General features: G+C 44.8%; 1 protein-coding gene across 1 annotated transcript; it reads left to right on the top strand.

The window, feature by feature from the left end:
- C13H20orf173 (chromosome 13 C20orf173 homolog) lies at positions 5,350-15,840 on the top strand. The gene is made up of 5 exons (XM_013968817.1): positions 5,350-5,983; positions 6,215-6,393; positions 6,546-6,645; positions 15,090-15,295; positions 15,750-15,840. The coding sequence occupies exons 1-5, from the start codon at positions 5,492-5,494 to the stop codon at positions 15,838-15,840; spliced, it is 1,068 nt and encodes a 355-aa protein (XP_013824271.1). The 5' UTR covers positions 5,350-5,491.

Here is a 16,151-nt window from a genome sequence, read left to right as displayed (position 1 = left end):
ATAACTTACAACAAATCAGTGACTGGGCCATTAAACTACATTGAACCAAGGTCACCCCTAACTCTTCATGATCCTGGGTTAGGCAAATCCATGATACAAAGTCATGATCCATAAAATAAATTGGACTCCACCATGACTAAAGCTTTTGCGTTTCAAAAGACACTAAGGGAAAAGTTTGCAAACCATGTATGATAATGGACTTATATCCAGAATACATAGGAACTCTTAAAAGTAGTAAGATGACAGTAAAATGGCCAAAAGATTTGAATAGATATTCACCAAAGAAGATATATGAATAGCTAGCTAATAAGTGCATGAAAAGATGCTAGGCATCAATTGTCATTAGAAAAATGCAACTTAAGACCATAATGAGATACCATCTCATACTAGAATCAGTTCAGTTCAGTTCAGTCGCTCAGTCATGTCCGACTCTGTGACCCCATGAATCACAGCATGCCAGGCCTCCCTGTCCATCAACAACTCCCGGAATTCACTCAAACTCATGTCCATCGGGTTGGTGATGCCATCCAACCATCTCGTCTTCTGTTGTCCCCTTCTCCTCCTGCCACCAATCCCTCCCAGCATCAGAGTCTTTTCCAATGAGTCAACTTTTGCTTGACGTGGCCAAAGTATTGGAGTTTCAGCTTCACCATCATTCCTTCCAAAGAAATCCCAGGGCTGATCTCCTTCAGAATGGACTGGTTGGATCTCCTGGCAGTCCAAGGGACTCTCAAGAGTCTTCTCCAACACCACAGTTCAAAAGCATCAATTCTTCAGCGCTCAGCCTTCTTCACAGTCCAACTCTCACATCCATACATGACCACAGGAAAATCCAACACCTTGACTAGACGGACCTTTGTTGGCAAAGTAATGTCTCTGCTTTTGAATATGCTATCTAGGTGGGTCATAACTTTTCTTCCAAGGAGTAAGCATTTTTAATTTCATGGCTGCAATCACTATCTGCAGTTATTTTGGAGCCCCCCAAAATAAAGTCTGACACTGTTTCCACTGTCTCCCCATCTATTTCCCATGAATTGATGGGACCAGATGCCATGATCTCAGTTTTCTGAATGTTGAGCTTTAAGCCAACTTTTTTACTCTCCTCTTTCACTTTCATCAAGAGGCTTTTGAGTTCCTCTTCACTTTCTGTCTTAAGGGTGGTGTCATCTGCATATCTGAGGTTATTGATATTTTTCCTGGCAATCTTGATTCCAGTTTGTGCCTTCTCCAGCCCAGCATTTCTCATGATGTACTCTGCATATAAGGTAAATAAGCGGGTGACAATATAAAGCTTTGACGTACTCCTTTTCCTATTTGGAACCAATCTGTTGTTCCATGTCCAGTTCTAACTGTTGCTTCCTGACCTGCATATAGGTTTCTCAAGAGGCAGGTCGGGTGGTCTGGTATTCCCATCTCTTTCAGAATTTTCCACAGTTGATTGTGATCCATACAGTCAAACGCTTTGGCATAGTCAATAAAGCAGAAATAGATGTTTTTCTGGAACTCTCTTGCTTTTTCCATGATCCAGCGGATGTTGGCAATTTGATCTCTGGTTCCTCTGCCCTTTCTAAAACCAGCTTGAACATCAGGAAGTTCACGGTTCATGTATTGCTGAAGCCTGGCTTGCAGAATTTGGAGCATTACTTTACTAGAGTGTGAGATGAGTACAACTGTGTGGTAGTGTGAGCATTCTTTGGCATTGCCTTTCTTTGGGATGGGAATGAAAACTGACCTTCTCCAGTCCTGTGGCCACTGCTGAGTTTTCCAAATTTGCTGGCATATGGAGTACAGCACTTTCACAGCAGCATCTTTTAGGATTTGAAATAGCTCAACTGGAATTCCATCGCCTCCACTAGCTTTGTTCGTAGTGATGCTTTCTAAGGCCCATTTGACTTCACATTCCAGGATGTCTGGCTCTAGGTGAGTGATCACACCATCATGATTATCTTGGTCATGAAGATCTTTTTTGTACAGTTCTTCTGTGTATTCTTGCCACCTCTTCTTAGTATCTTCTGCTTCTATTAGGTCCATACCATTTCTGTCCTTTATTGAGCCCATCTTTGCATGAAATGTTCCCTTGGTATCTCTAATGTTCTTGAAGAAACCTCTAGTCTTTCCCATTCTGTTGTTTTCCTCTATTTCTTTGCATTGATCGCTGAGGAAGGCTTTCTTATCTCTCCTTGCTATTCCTTGGATCTCTGCATTCAGATGCTTATATCTTTCCTTTTCTCCTTTGGTTTTTGCTTCTCTTCTTTTGACAGCTATTTGTAAGGCCTCCCAAGACAGCCATTTTGCTTTTTTTCAATTCTTTCCCTTGTGGATGGTCTTGATTCCTATCTTCTGTACAATGTCACGAACCTCCGTCCATAGTTCATCAGGCACTCTATCAGATCTAGGTCCTTAAATCTATTTCTCACTTCCACTGTACAATCATTAGAGATTTGATTTAGATCATACCTGAATGGTTTAGTGGTTTTCTCTACTTTCTTCAAATTAAGTCTAAATCTGACAATAAGGAGTTCATGATCTGAGCCACAGTCAGCTCCCAGTCTTATTTTTACTGACTATATAGAGCTTCTCCATCTTTGGCTGCAAAGAATATAATCAATCTGATTTTGGTGTTGACCATCTGGTGATGTCCATGTGTAGACTCTCCACTAGAATAGCTACAATCAAACAGACAGACAAAACCAAATGTCATTGAGAATGTGGAAAAATTGCAACCTTCATACATTGCTGATGATAAGTGTAAAATGGTGCTGCCACTTTGGAAAATACTTTGAAAGATTTTTCTTGACTTAAATATAAATGCATGTATAAACCAACAATTCCTAGCTGTCTACCCAAGAGAAATGAAAATGAATGTTCCTGCAAAAACTTGTAAACAAATGTTCATAGGAGCATTATTTATAATAGCCAAAAAGTGGAAACAATTCAAATGTCCATCATCTGGTGAGTGGGTAAACACAAAGTGATCTATCCACACAGTGGAATACTACTCAACAGCAGGAATTAACTCCTGATGCATGATACAATATAAACTTTAAAAATATTATGCTGAGGAAAAGAAATCAGATATGAGAAACTGCATATTGTATTATTCCATTTATAAACAAGGCAAATCTTTAGAGAAAGTGGGTTAGTGGTAGCCTGGAATGAGGAGTGGCTTTGACTGCAGATGCAAATGGGGATTTCTGATGAAAATGTCCTAAAACTGGGTTGTGGTGATGCTTATACAGCTGTATACATTTATTGAATTATACACTTAAAATGCGTGAATTTTATGGCATGTGAATTGTGCCTTGATAAAATTGCTAAAACGCAAAACCAAAGCTAATGTTTCAGGATGTTTTTAAAAGGTTATATTTAGCTAGGGCTGGATAAGAAGGGAATGGGGAATGACTGCTTAATGGGTATGGGGTTTCCATTTGGGATAATGCGTATGTTCTGGAATTAGGTAGTGGTGATGGCTGCATTATGGTGTGAATGTCCTAAATGTCATTGATTTATTGTACTTTAAAATGGTTTAAGTGGTAAGTTTTTGAGTGTTTTACAACAAAAATATTATGTTAGTTCATGTAAGTGAAACACCAATAAAGCTTACTATGCATCGTTTTCTAGATGATTCTTTAAAACCTTTTTATTTTAAAATAGGTATAGGCATACAAAAAATTACAAAAATAGTAAAAAGAGATTCCGTGTACCCATCACCCAGTTTCTCTGGATGGTATCATCTTACATTATACAAACCAGGGAATTGACATTGACACAATTAATTAGTCTGCAGTCAGTTCAGTCGCTCAGTCATATCCAGCTCTTTGCGACCCCATAGGCTGCACCACTCCAGGCTTCTCTGTCCATCACCAAATTCCAGAGCTTGCTCAAACTCATATCCATCGAGTTGGTGGTGCCATCCAACCATCTCATCCTCTGTCGTCCCCTTCTCCTCCTGCCTTCAATCTTCCCCAGCATCAGAGTCTTTTCTAATGAGTCAGTTCTTTTCATCAAGTGGCCAAAGTATTGGAGTTTCAGCTTCAGTATCAGTAGTCCAATGTATATTCAGGACTGATTTCCTTTAGGATTAACTGGTTTAATCTTCTTGCAGTTCAAGGGACTCTCAAGAGTCTTCTCCAACACTGCAGTTCAAAAGCATCAATTAGTCTACAGACCTTACTCAAATTTTTTGGTGATTTTTTTTTTTTTTTTTGGTTGCCGTATTTGGCATATGGGATCTAGTTCTCCGACCAAGGATCGAACCCATAATCCCTGCAGTGGAATCTTGGAGCCTTAACCACTGGACTGCCAGCAAAATCCCCTGGTGAATTTTTTAAAGCTATAAAATACTCACTGCAGATTTTCACTAGTTATGACAACTGTTTTCCTGTTCTCATTCCATGGAAGAAAACATTTTGATTTTTTGAAGAAATGATTTCTGACCCCACCCTTTATTAAAAACCTTAAAAACAACTTAGTTTTTCATTTTGTTTTTTAACATCTTCCACCAGCCAGGGTTGAATTAAGGGAGTGATACTGGAGATGAGGAAGGTTGTTTGGAGACAGAAACAAAAGGATTAAAAATGGATTTGGAAATCGTGGGAGAGGGAGGAGTCGAGGATAGCATATGGGTTTCTGGCTGCAGCAAGAGGTGAGTGGAGGAGCACTTGCTGAGATTCAGGAGTCTTGGGAAGGGTTTGGTTTAAAAGGAGCAACTTGAGTCCAGTCTCGGGCTTGTCCGGGTTGACGGGTCTCTGAGACGACTAAGTCAACATGCGACAGACTGCTGGGTTTGGGGGTCTAGAGAACAGAAGTGAAGTCTGAGCCGAAGTTGAGCAATTGCAGAGGGCCGTCGCGCATAAACAGTACTTGAGTTCCCCTGTCCACTCTGTTCCTGTATCCCATAAATACTTATTAAAAGATTAAGTCGTAGGGATTCAGAAGTGAAAAAGGTGATCACAGGACTTCCCTGACGGTCCAGTGCTTAAGGACCCACCTTCCAGTCCAGGGGACGTGATCTGATCCCTGGCTGGGAAACTAAGACCTCACGTGCCATGGGGGCAATAAGCCCGCTTGTCACAACTACTGAACCTGTGTGCTCTGGAGCCCACGTGCCACAACTAGACAGGAGCCCACACACCATAATAAAAGATTCCGTGTGACACAACTAAGACCCGAGGCAGCCAAAAAAAAAAAAAAAAAAATATATATATATATATGTATATAAATGCAAAGGTCAGTCCCTGTCTATGTGGATCTTGCACTCAAGGCAAGCAGCTTGAGTGTGACAGGATAGGGTGGTGGCTTTGTGCCTAAAGGAGGGAGGTCACAATGTGTACTTTGTGATGAGATCTGTAATATACCCCTTGGCAGGGAGGACCCCACTGAGAGCTCAACCTCCTTCTGTGGGAAGGATCGGGGGCACACCATATGTTACCTCTCTGCCCTCACACCTTCCATCCCAGACCCAGGTGGAGGGCCCTTTGGGGATAAGCAAATGGACAGAGAAGTGGGAGATGAGGGCTTGGCAGGAGGTGTGGTGTGGAGGTCTGGGGAGCCACGGAGGCCCACAGGACAGAGAGGTGGGGGGCTGTCTATGACCTCAGGTCCTCACCCCTCCCAGTCCCAGGTAGAGGAACCAGTTGGCCGCCTGCCACTGGAGCCATCACCTGGGCCAGACAGGAGGCACTGGTGGCAGATTTTTGTCCTGTGCATCTTCTGGATGCTCCTCTTGTGGCTGATGACCCCCTGCCTGAATCTGAAGACTGACTCAGCACCCCAGGAAAAATGGATGGACGGGGCACCACAGCATTGCAGCTGCCCTTGGTTCAAATTCTGGCAATGTGGCTGCCCGCCCGGGAGTCTCAACCACTCTGTCTGCCACCACACAGCTGGAGAGCGCTGGTTTGATGCAGGCTATGAGAAGATGAGGGGGTCCCTGATGGGAGAAGCAGAGTCCACGCGCCCTGGTGCTGTGCTCTGGTGGTCGGTCAGTGGTCAACACTGGGGCGTCCCATCCCGTCCTTCCCCGGGCACAGGTCACCTCCCACTTTCTGTCCCAAACCCCTGCCCTCTGCCCCGACTTAGAGTGCCTCCCACCTTTACAGCTTCAACTCCCGATCTCCCAATGGAGGTCTCACCCACTCAGATCTGCTTCCTTTCCTCCAGGAGCCGATACCTGGGTCTTGGCCCCCCATCTCCTCCCTCCTGTTGTTTTCAGGACCTGAACGCAGCAAGCGAGCTGCGCAGAGTGTGGGAGAAGCTGCTCAAGGTGATTCCCCGACCCTCAGTGAGCCATTTTGATCTCTTCTGTGGGACTTGTGCCCTGATGGGGAATTCAAAGATCTTGCAGGCTGCCAGTCTCAGCAACAACGTCAACCGACCCAACATGGTCTCCAGGTGGGCCTCGAAGAGAGGGCAGGGGACTGGACGGCCAGACCTGCCCCCAGAGTTCTTTTAGTTTCTACTCTCTTTCTCAGAATGAACCAGGTCCCTGTTCAGGGCATTGAGATGCTGGGGAACCAAACCACGAGATGCTCCGTCTCCCACAGGAATGCCAGGGGCCAGCGTTCTTGGAGGCAGGTGCTGCTGCTGCTCCTGCAGCTCTTTGATCTTGCATGGACTTCAGATGCTCTGAGTGAGGAGATGGTGGTCTGGGAACCCAGACATTCTTAGTATGGCAGGTAAGGAGAGGGCACTGTAGCAGATGACAGAGGGGCCTCTAAGGAGACTCTCTACTGGCTTACTGGGCACACCTGCCAGACCTTCCCAGGTCTCAGGGGCTGCTGAAACCCCTCCACTTCCTAATTCTTCCTTAGATTTTTGAAGGTGGTCCAGTTCCTTAGCAGGATGGAAGATAGAAAAGACCAGGTAAGGGTTCGACAGGTGGGAAGATGTGGTTGTGGGTCGCTGTGGACTGGGACCCAGGTTGGCCACCTCCCCTTCCTCTCCAAGTCCTAGTGATCAGCCCCACCTTCCTCCAGTACAACTGGGGCACTCTCCATCTTGGGGGCTCATGGCTCTGTTCTGTGCCTTGCATACCTGTGACTCAGTTAAAGATTCTTGTCCTTTCCTCACTTAAAACTTTTCCCTGCTGGTGGTCCAGTGCTTAAGACCCCACACTTTCAATGCAGGGGATGCAGGTTTGATCTCTAGTCAGGGAACTAAGATCCTACATGCTTTGTGGTGTGGCCAAAAAATTAAAAAAGCAAAACAAAGCGCAGAGTCTAAAAGTTTCTGCCTAGCTTCCAAGACCCTGTGTGGTCTGACCCCTCGCCTCCCCTCATCTCTCCCAGGCTCACACCACGGGTTTCTCAGTAGCCCACACGCGCCATCTGCCTCATGCCTTTTCACACGCTGCTCCCTCTGCCTGGGATGCCCTCCTCTTGTCTCCCCAAAGAACCTTCTCTTCCTCCAGTACGATGAGAATCGTATGATGCTCTTTTCCGGGGTCTGGGGTCTGGGCTCACACTGTGTGCTCAGACTCTGTCTCCCCTGGAGAAGGAGAGCTCCATTCTCCTAGTTTCAGGAGGCAGCTGGTCACCCTTGATGTTGAATGAAGGGCGGTGGGATGAAGACAGGATTCAGCCTGCTGACGCATACATCCCTCTCTAATCCACTAGGATTCCTGCTTTGGATCTGGATCAGAAAAGCAAAGGAGGTGGTCCCCTTACTGGGAGGATGTTAATCAGACCAACAGAGATTCTGTCCATGCTCAGCAAGAAGCAGAAATGGAGGTCAGCTAGAGTGCACAAGCTCACCATTCACACAAGTCCACACAAGTCCTTGTCCTTTGGGCCTAAATGCAAGGGAGTCTTGGCGTTGCGGCAGGACTCTGGGGACATTCAGGGATAAAGGGCAAGAGGAAATTGCATAGTGATCAGTCTGGTACTGAATAAAATCCTGGCCTGATTCTCCTCCATTCGAGGACAGTGTTGGGGAGGAAGGGCCCCACTTGACTTTCATAGCTCAGGGACAATATTTGCATTAATTTCTATGCCTGGTCCCCTGGATCATGCAGGTGGTGTAAATTTAGAGCCAGCTCCATGCCAAGTGCAGACTCAGACTGAGTCTCCAGAGAAGTTCATTTCCCATTAGACAAAAAGATTGTTTTGGGGCCCAGCTTTTCACTAAAGATTCAGCTCTTTGAGGTTCCCAGTGTTTTGTGGGGGTCTCTGTTCTGATTCTCGGCCTCCCCTAGGATCAAGGTCCTCTGCCTGCATGAGCATTACACTTCTAAGTTTCTGGGCAACCCCTTAAGCATCTGAAGCACGCCCCCATACCGTTCTTCAGTTCTCTTCTCATTTCTGGCATCTAGGAACTTCCTGTTTTCTTTTAACCTCTGCTCTGCATTTAAAATACTTTTTATTAAACAATATAGATATATATGCTTGCAAAATTACCAATTAACTCAGGAAAGATAAACAAGACGCTTGAGTGGTAGCTGCCTCTGGGGAAGAGACTGGGTAGGAGGGGAGCAAGAAAGGGACAGAATCCTTCTTTTCACTGTTTAAACCTTTTAGACTATGTACCACAGACCCATATCATACATTCAATAATAAATATAATTTTAAAAAGTTAAAACTGTGTTTTGACCAGCAGATTGGATTTTTATTGTAGGAAATTTTTAGGTTATCTTTTACTTCATTAATTTCCTAGATCTGGAGTCAAAACTAAGTCTTTGTAGCTCTTCTGCAGTTCCATGAACTGGGTGACTATGTGATAAGGGCAGTGAGTTCTATGGGCAGCAGCTCGGTGCCTCATTCCTAGGGAAAATAACCTGGCAGTTCATCAGAAAGTTAAACATAGAATTACCATATGAGCCAGCAATTCCACTCTTAGGTAGGTCCCCGAGAGAAATGAAAACATGTCTGCCCAGAAACTCGAACCCAAATGTCTATAGCAGTATTATTCATGATAGCCAAAAGGTGGAAACAATCCAAATGTCTCTCTAATGGTGAATAGACAAACAGTGGCATGTCCATACAGTGGACTATTATTTAGCTATTAAAAGGGGGCAGAGTATTAACACATGCTAAACTTGGAAGAAGCTCAAAAGCATGATAAGTAAAAGAAGCTGACATAGGAGGGAAGGGGACAGGACACACCTTTTAAAAGAATGACATAGCCATTGAAGATACAATATAAATTGGTTAGAACCAACTAGGTCCAAGAAGGCGGAAGATTCAACTTCCAGTGGATCTTGAGCCTCATTATATACTCATTGTAATACATCAACATTTGCTAAGTGACACCACCCACAGGCACCATGACAGTTCTAACCATAAAGGGCCAAAAAGTGAGCAGTGGCCTGAATCCTGGAAATTTCTGTGCCTTCCCCAAAATAGCTGGAACGAGCCTCCCTCTTATTAGCCTATGAGCTTACCTAGCCTGTAAAAACATTTCACATTCTGTCTATGAAATGTGTAACCTCCCAGGGTTTTGCCTTCTGAGATGGCTCACACTCTATCCATAGAGAGTGTTCAGATCAGTTCAGTCACTCAGTCGTGTCCGACTCTTTGCAACCCCATGAATCGTAGCACACCAGGCCTCCCTGTTCATCACCATCTCCCGGAGTTCACTCAGACTCACGTCCATCGAGTCCGTGATGCCATCCAGCCATCTCATCCTCGGTCGTCCCCTTCTCCTCCTGCCCCCAATCCCTCCCAGCATCAGAGTTTTCTCCAATGAGTCAACTCTTCGCATGAGGTGGCCAAAGTACTGGAGTTTCAGCTTTACATCATTCCTTCCAAAGAAATCCCAGGGCTGATCTCCTTCAGAATGGATTGGTTGGATCTCCTTGCAGTCCAAGGGACTCTCAAGAGTCTTCTCCAACACCAACAAATAAATCTACTTCTTACTTATCACGTTGCCTCTTACTGAATTCCTTCGGCACTGAGACATAAAGAGCCTGAGGTTCATTAAGTCCTGAGACCAAGTGTGTGGTTTCAATTAAAAGGCAGTTGTAAAGCAGAAACTAACACAATGCTGTAAAGCAATTAGGCTCCAATTAAAATAAATAAGTAAATAAAAGGCAGTGGATTCGAGGGAATCCCTGGTGATCCATGGTGAGGACTGGATGCTTTCACTGCTGAGGGCCCGGGTTTAGTCCCTAGCTGGGGAACTAAAATCCCACCAGTCATGTGGTATGGCAAATAAAACAAACAAAAAAAAAACAAACAAAAAAAACACCACGGATTTCTCTGGTGGTTCAGTGGTTAGGACTCCATGCTTCCAACGCAGGGGGAGTAGGTTTCATCCCCGGTCTGGGAAGTCATATCCCATATGCCATGTGGTAGCACCATCTCCCCTCAACCTGAATTGTGGCTGGGTTCGAATCCCATTTGAGTTGTGCAGTTTCAAAGACAGACACAAAAGGTCACATATTGTATGATTCATTTTGTGTGATGTACCCACGATGGGCAAATTCTTAGAAGCAGAAAACAGATGCGTGGTTACCAGGGGTTGGGGGGGGGGCGGGTAGGGAGAACAGTGAGCGATTATTTGATTGGTGTGGTGTGGTTTTATGGGGTGTTGAATGAAAAAGTCTTGAAAGTAGAGGGAGCTGATGGCTTCATGACACTGAATACACTAAATGCCGCAGAAATGTGTTCTTAAATGGCTCAGTGTATGTGATGTGAATTTCACCTCAACAAGAAAAGCAGTTGCACGAAAACATATGATTATATCCATAACTTTAAAAAACACACAAAATTAAATAATATGTTGTTTAGTTATACATAGATTTTTTAAAATTTTGGCTGCACTGGGTCTTTGTTGCTGCGCAGGTACGGGCTGCTCTCTCGTTGCCATGCATGGGTGTTTCATTGCTGTGGCTTCTCTTGTCGCAGAGCATTGGCTTTAGGGTGGGATTCAGTACTTCAGCTTGAGGGCCCCAGAGCATGGACTTAGTTGCCCCTTGGGGTGTGGGATCTTCCTGGACCAGGGATCGAATCTGTACCCCCTGTATTGGCAGGTGGATTCTTAAACACTGGACTACTAGGGAAGTCCTTGTTATATATAGATGTTGCAAAAAGAAAAAGCCAACGGAATGAAAAACACAAAATTCCTGGTGGTATTACCATCTGGTGGGGGAAAAGGAGCACCCAGTGTCTTCAATGGTATTAATGTTCTTTTTAAAAAATTTTTATTGGAGTATAGTTGATTTACAATTGACTTACTTATATGTTAGTTTCTGCTGTACAGCAAAGCGAATCAGTTATACAAATACATATATCCACTCTTTTTTAGTTTCTTTTGGAATGGATGGCTGGAGTTGTTGGAGGCTAAGCCTCTCTCTCTGTGTAATCTTTCACCGCAGACTTCTTCAATGATGGCGGAGGTATTATAAGAGTGGAAACTGCAAGGCTGAGGCTGGACATCACACAGTGTCCCTTACACAGTATTCCACTGGTTAGGTCAAGTCATACAATGACTCCAGATTCAAGAAGCGGGGAAATGGACTCCTATTTCTAAAGGAAGGAGCCAAAAAGAATTTGTGGCCGTACTTAAACTACCATCGTGTCCCACAGCGTCAAGGGTTCTATTTTGTTATCCTTGGCCATTCCTGGAAGAGTCATTGGCTACATCTTGTCTCCCTTGGTTTAGCCTCACCCTGGTTCTCTAGCTTTCACATCTATTCTATAAAGTTCTTGATATTTAATCAGTAAATTGTCTTTCTGGTTAAGTTTACCACAGTCTGTTTCTGAGACCAAGAATTCCAACTGCTAGTTAAAAAGGATCAAAAAATCGTACTCTCACCAACAGTAATGAAGGGTAGAAGATGATAGAACATTCTTTTTGGTTTTTGCTTTAACCTACACTCCTTTATACCCAAACTATCAATCAAACCCAAGGCAGGCTGCAGTCCATGCATGTATGTTAAGTTGCTTCGGTTGTGTCTAGCTCTTTGCGACCCTATGGACTGTAGCCTGCCAGGCTCCTCTGCTCATGGGATTCTCCAGGCAAGAATACTGAAGTGGGTTGCTATGCCCTCCTCCAGGGGATCTTCCCAACCCAGGGATCAAACCCACGTCTCTTATGTCTTCTGCATTGGCAGGCAGGCTCTCTACCACTAGCGCCACCTGAGACGCCCGGGTTACAGTCCATGGGGTTGCAAAAGAGTCGGACACGACTTAGCGACTAAGCAACAACAACTGGTAGCTTAGACAACAGAAAGTTATTCTCTTACAGCTCTGGAGGCTAGAAGTCCAACTTCAGGTTGATGCCCTTTGGGGAATCTGAGGGAGAATCTGTCCCATGCCTCTCTCCTAGCTTCTGGTGGTTGCTAGCAATTCTTACCATTTTGGTCTTGTAGACACACACAGCAATCTACTCTCTGCCTCCATCTTCACATGGCATGCTCCCCCTGTGTCTTCTCTTCCTACATTTTCCCTTTTTCATAAGGACACCAGTCATTGGATTAGGGCCCTTCCTAAACCAGAGAACTCACTTTAACCTGCAATGACCCAATTTCCAAACAAGGTCACATTCACTGGTACCAGAGGTCCAGACCTGAAGCTAATTTTTTGGAGGGGGACACAATGCTACTCACAATAGGCAGAATAATGACTTTTCTAGACATACAAAGATTTAGAAATTTCATTTCTTGCATAGCTTTTTTCCTAGGGAATTTTAATGAATGCTAAGAGGAAAGTAGTCCTAGTTTACTAGATTATATAGGAAACAATGCTTACCTAGTTGCAATATTATAAACACTGAGAACAGAGATTTGACTTTCAGAATCAGCCTATAATCCTCTGCCATTCAGTATGGCGGATGAGCAAGTGAAACGTATCTAGTGTAAGTGAGAAATTGAATTTTTAATTTAATTAATTATTTTGGGGGGCTGTGGCACACAGCATGTGGGATCTTAGTTCCCTGCCAGGGATCGAACCCATGCCCCCTGCAGTGGAAGTATGAGGCCTTAACGGCTGGACCACCAGGGAATTTCTAACTTTAGAGACTTTCCCCCTGACCTTGGGGATTAAGACTCCATGCTTCCACCACAGGAGCTGTGAATTCGATTCCCTGGTTGGGGAATGAAGATCCCAAATGTGGCACGGTAAGGCCAAAAAAGAAATACAACAAAAAATTAATTTTAAACAACCTAAAATTTAAGATGAATGCAATTCAATTTTTGGAACACTTCCAAGTATACTTGTTTTAACCAGAGTATGCAGATCTACTTTTCAGATTGTAAAATTTTTTCAAATAGATCATGTATTTTTGATGAAAACTGAATGTTCAGATTTAGATATACTGTGAATACTGTGAGTGTAAAATGCAATTCTTATTTAGAAGACTTAGTTTCAATAAAGAATGCAAAATTTTAATATTTTATATCGGGAACATGTTGAAATGATAATATGTAGACATACTGGTTTAAATATATCATTCAAATTTATTTCCTCCACTTCCTTTTATTTTTTTTATTAAACTACGGCCACTAGAAAATTATACATGTGGCTTGAATATTTCTTTTGGATGGCATTGCTATAAACAAAGCATGTGAAAAGTAATGATACAGCAGATTGCTTACACAACAGAATCTGAACGTTATCCTTGATGATGTAAAGTTTCACATGCCAATGTTGGGAAGTACAAAAAGGAAAAAATTGGCGAATAGAAGTATACAGACATGGGGCTTCCCTGGTTGTCCCGTGGCTAAGACTTTACATTCCTAATGCAGGAAGCCTGGGTTCAATCCCTGGTCAGGGAACTGGATCCCACATACTGCAACTAAGACCTGGCACAGGGAAATAAATAAATAAGCACTTAAAAGAGAGAAGTGTACAGACACAATATCCTCATCTCAGAGAACAAGGCTTTAAGAAACCTTGTCTTGAAATGACAGAATGAGAAACAAAGAGTCTAATGTGTAAAGTCACGAAGTGAGCAGGTGGTTATTACTAAACATAATGATATGATTATATACAGAAGGTAGTCTGTATGTAATATCATGATACGGTTATGTAAGCATATTATTTAGATATATGGAAACAAATGGCCGAAGAATAGTTAGAAGAGGAGACCTCTGAGGTGGGGCCTCAGGGTAAGGAGTCAGGGAGGCTGGGAGGCTGCTGCTCCACATTAAAAGTCTTTCTGAATCCTGCGATTTTTTTGGGAAAAAGTTTTCAGATACTTAGCTTGGTAACAACCTTAAAGGAAAAAAAAAAAAAAAAAAGAAATTCAACTCCTGAGAGGTTTCAAGGGGTGACTACACCAAATATTCACTTTTGTCAAAATGGTAAATTCTGACCAAAAAAAAGTCCCAGGCCTTCCCTGGTGGCTCAGACGGTAGAATCTGCCTGCATTGCAGGAGACCCAGTTTCAATCCCTGGGTTGGGAAGATCCCTCTGGAGAAGGGAACAGCTACCCACTACAGTACTCTTGCCTCCCATGGACAGAGGAGCCTGGTGGGCTACAGTCCATGGGTTCAGAAAGAGTTGGACACGACTGAGTGACTAACACACACACAAGCGGTCCCAAATGGCCCCTTCTTTGCCTTCTGCATCTCCTGTTCCTCCACAGCAGACTTGGCACATGGCCACTGCTCCCTCACCCTCCTGTCCCCTTGAGCTTAAATCCGTACCTCCTTTGTCAGCCTGACTCTAGGCTGAATGCCAAAGTGTGTGTTGGTGGGGGTGGAGCGATTGTCAAGAGGCCTGTACAGAGGAGGTCACAATGCATTCTCTGTGATGAGGCCCCAGATATATCTGGGCCAGTGTGAAAGACCTCACTGGACACCAGTCTCCCTGGGAGACCACCGGGCTCACCAGTTGACACCTCTTCTGTCCTTTCTGCCTCTAGCCCAGGCCTTGGCAGGGTTCCTTCCAGTGCTTAGCAGGTGGCTGAGGAGGTGAGAGGTAAGGTGTTGGGAGGGTGTGTGGTGTGAAGGGCTGGAGAAGGAATGGAAGCTTCTAGGACAAGGGACGCTGGGGATGTCTGATGACCCCAGCCCTTCCTCCTTCCCAGTACATGGTGTCACAGCCAATCTACTGCCTGCTGGGGCACCAGCGTCTGGGCCAGAGATGAGGGTTCAATATCTGAAGCTGCATCTGCTGGCCACCTGTGTGCTTACCTTGTGGCTGAAGGTCTTCCTTCTGGACCAGAAGTCTAGCCAGAATGACCTTCGTAAGATGCCCAGAAATAGCTCAAAGACCTGCGAGTGCCCCCAGAACTCTTTAAGAAAGTGTATCTGTTCATCTGAGGTCCATGAGTACTCCACCTGCCTCGGCATTCCTGGAGAGCCTGTCTGGCTTGACGAACACTTTGAGATGGACGTTGAGCCCCTGATAAGGTCAGAAGTGCCCATGTCCTCTGATGTTTTGCTGTTGTGGTTGGTCAGTGCACATTCTTGGTCTCTGTCCAGTCCCCGCCCGCAATCCCAGGCCCCGGCCATATCTCCCTCCATGGCCCCAGGCTCTACCTTCTATCGGTGGTGGGAGCCTGGGAAAAGCCCCTATATATCTCCCTCCTGCATTCCTATGAACTTTAGGGCATGGAGTCAGAGGAGTCTGGGAATCAGAATCAGTAGCCACCTGAAGGGCCTTCTACACACCCACTAGACCGTGTGGGGTGCTGGACTTGTGCAGGGGTTGGAAACTCAAAGTTCCTATGGGGCTCTGGCTTTGGCCTAAAGATTGACCAACATGATGTGGTCCTCAGGTGAGTGCAGGGTGAAAGGTGGAGACCAGGAAGGTCACGACAAATCCTCCTCCTCCCCAAAACGTCTATCCTTCTTTTCTTTCCAGGATGAACCAGGCGCCTGTCCAAGGCTTTGAGGCGGATGTGGGAAAAAGGACCACTGTGCGCATTACGTACCCCAAGATAGACAGCCCTTAGGATCCTGGTGCCCAGCTGCTGCTGCTTCCTCTGAATTCATCTGGTCTGAAGTGGGTCATGGACATAGTGCAGAAAGACAGCATCATTCAGAAGGCAGAAAATCCTGGGTATGGTGGTGGAGGGTAGGACATTGTAAGGAGGACAGTGGGAACTCCGGAGAGACCCTTGCTATCTATCAGGGCACCCTCCAGGTTTACCTAAGTTTGGGGACGGCTGTGTCAAATGATGCTGAAACTCCCCCACCTCAATCTTGTTTTAGATTTCAGATAGTCCAAGTCACCCGTGGAGTTAATGAAAAGAAAGACAAGGTG

This window comes from Capra hircus, chromosome 13 (genome assembly GCF_001704415.2).
Source record: "Capra hircus breed San Clemente chromosome 13, ASM170441v1, whole genome shotgun sequence".
Lineage (NCBI taxonomy): Eukaryota > Metazoa > Chordata > Mammalia > Artiodactyla > Bovidae > Capra > Capra hircus.
This window is presented reverse-complemented; position numbering and strand designations above follow the sequence as displayed.

Excerpts from the sequence above, each read along its gene's own strand:
- C13H20orf173 (XM_013968817.1), top strand. The coding sequence starts at position 5,492 with ATGGACAGAGAAGTGGGAGATGAGGGCTTGGCAGGAGGTGTGGTGTGG. Across the intron at positions 5,984-6,214 it reads GTGCTGTGCTCTGGTGGTCG|GACCTGAACGCAGCAAGCGA; the intron begins GTCAGTGGTCAA and ends TGTTGTTTTCAG. Across the intron at positions 15,296-15,749 it reads GACGTTGAGCCCCTGATAAG|GATGAACCAGGCGCCTGTCC; the intron begins GTCAGAAGTGCC and ends TTTTCTTTCCAG.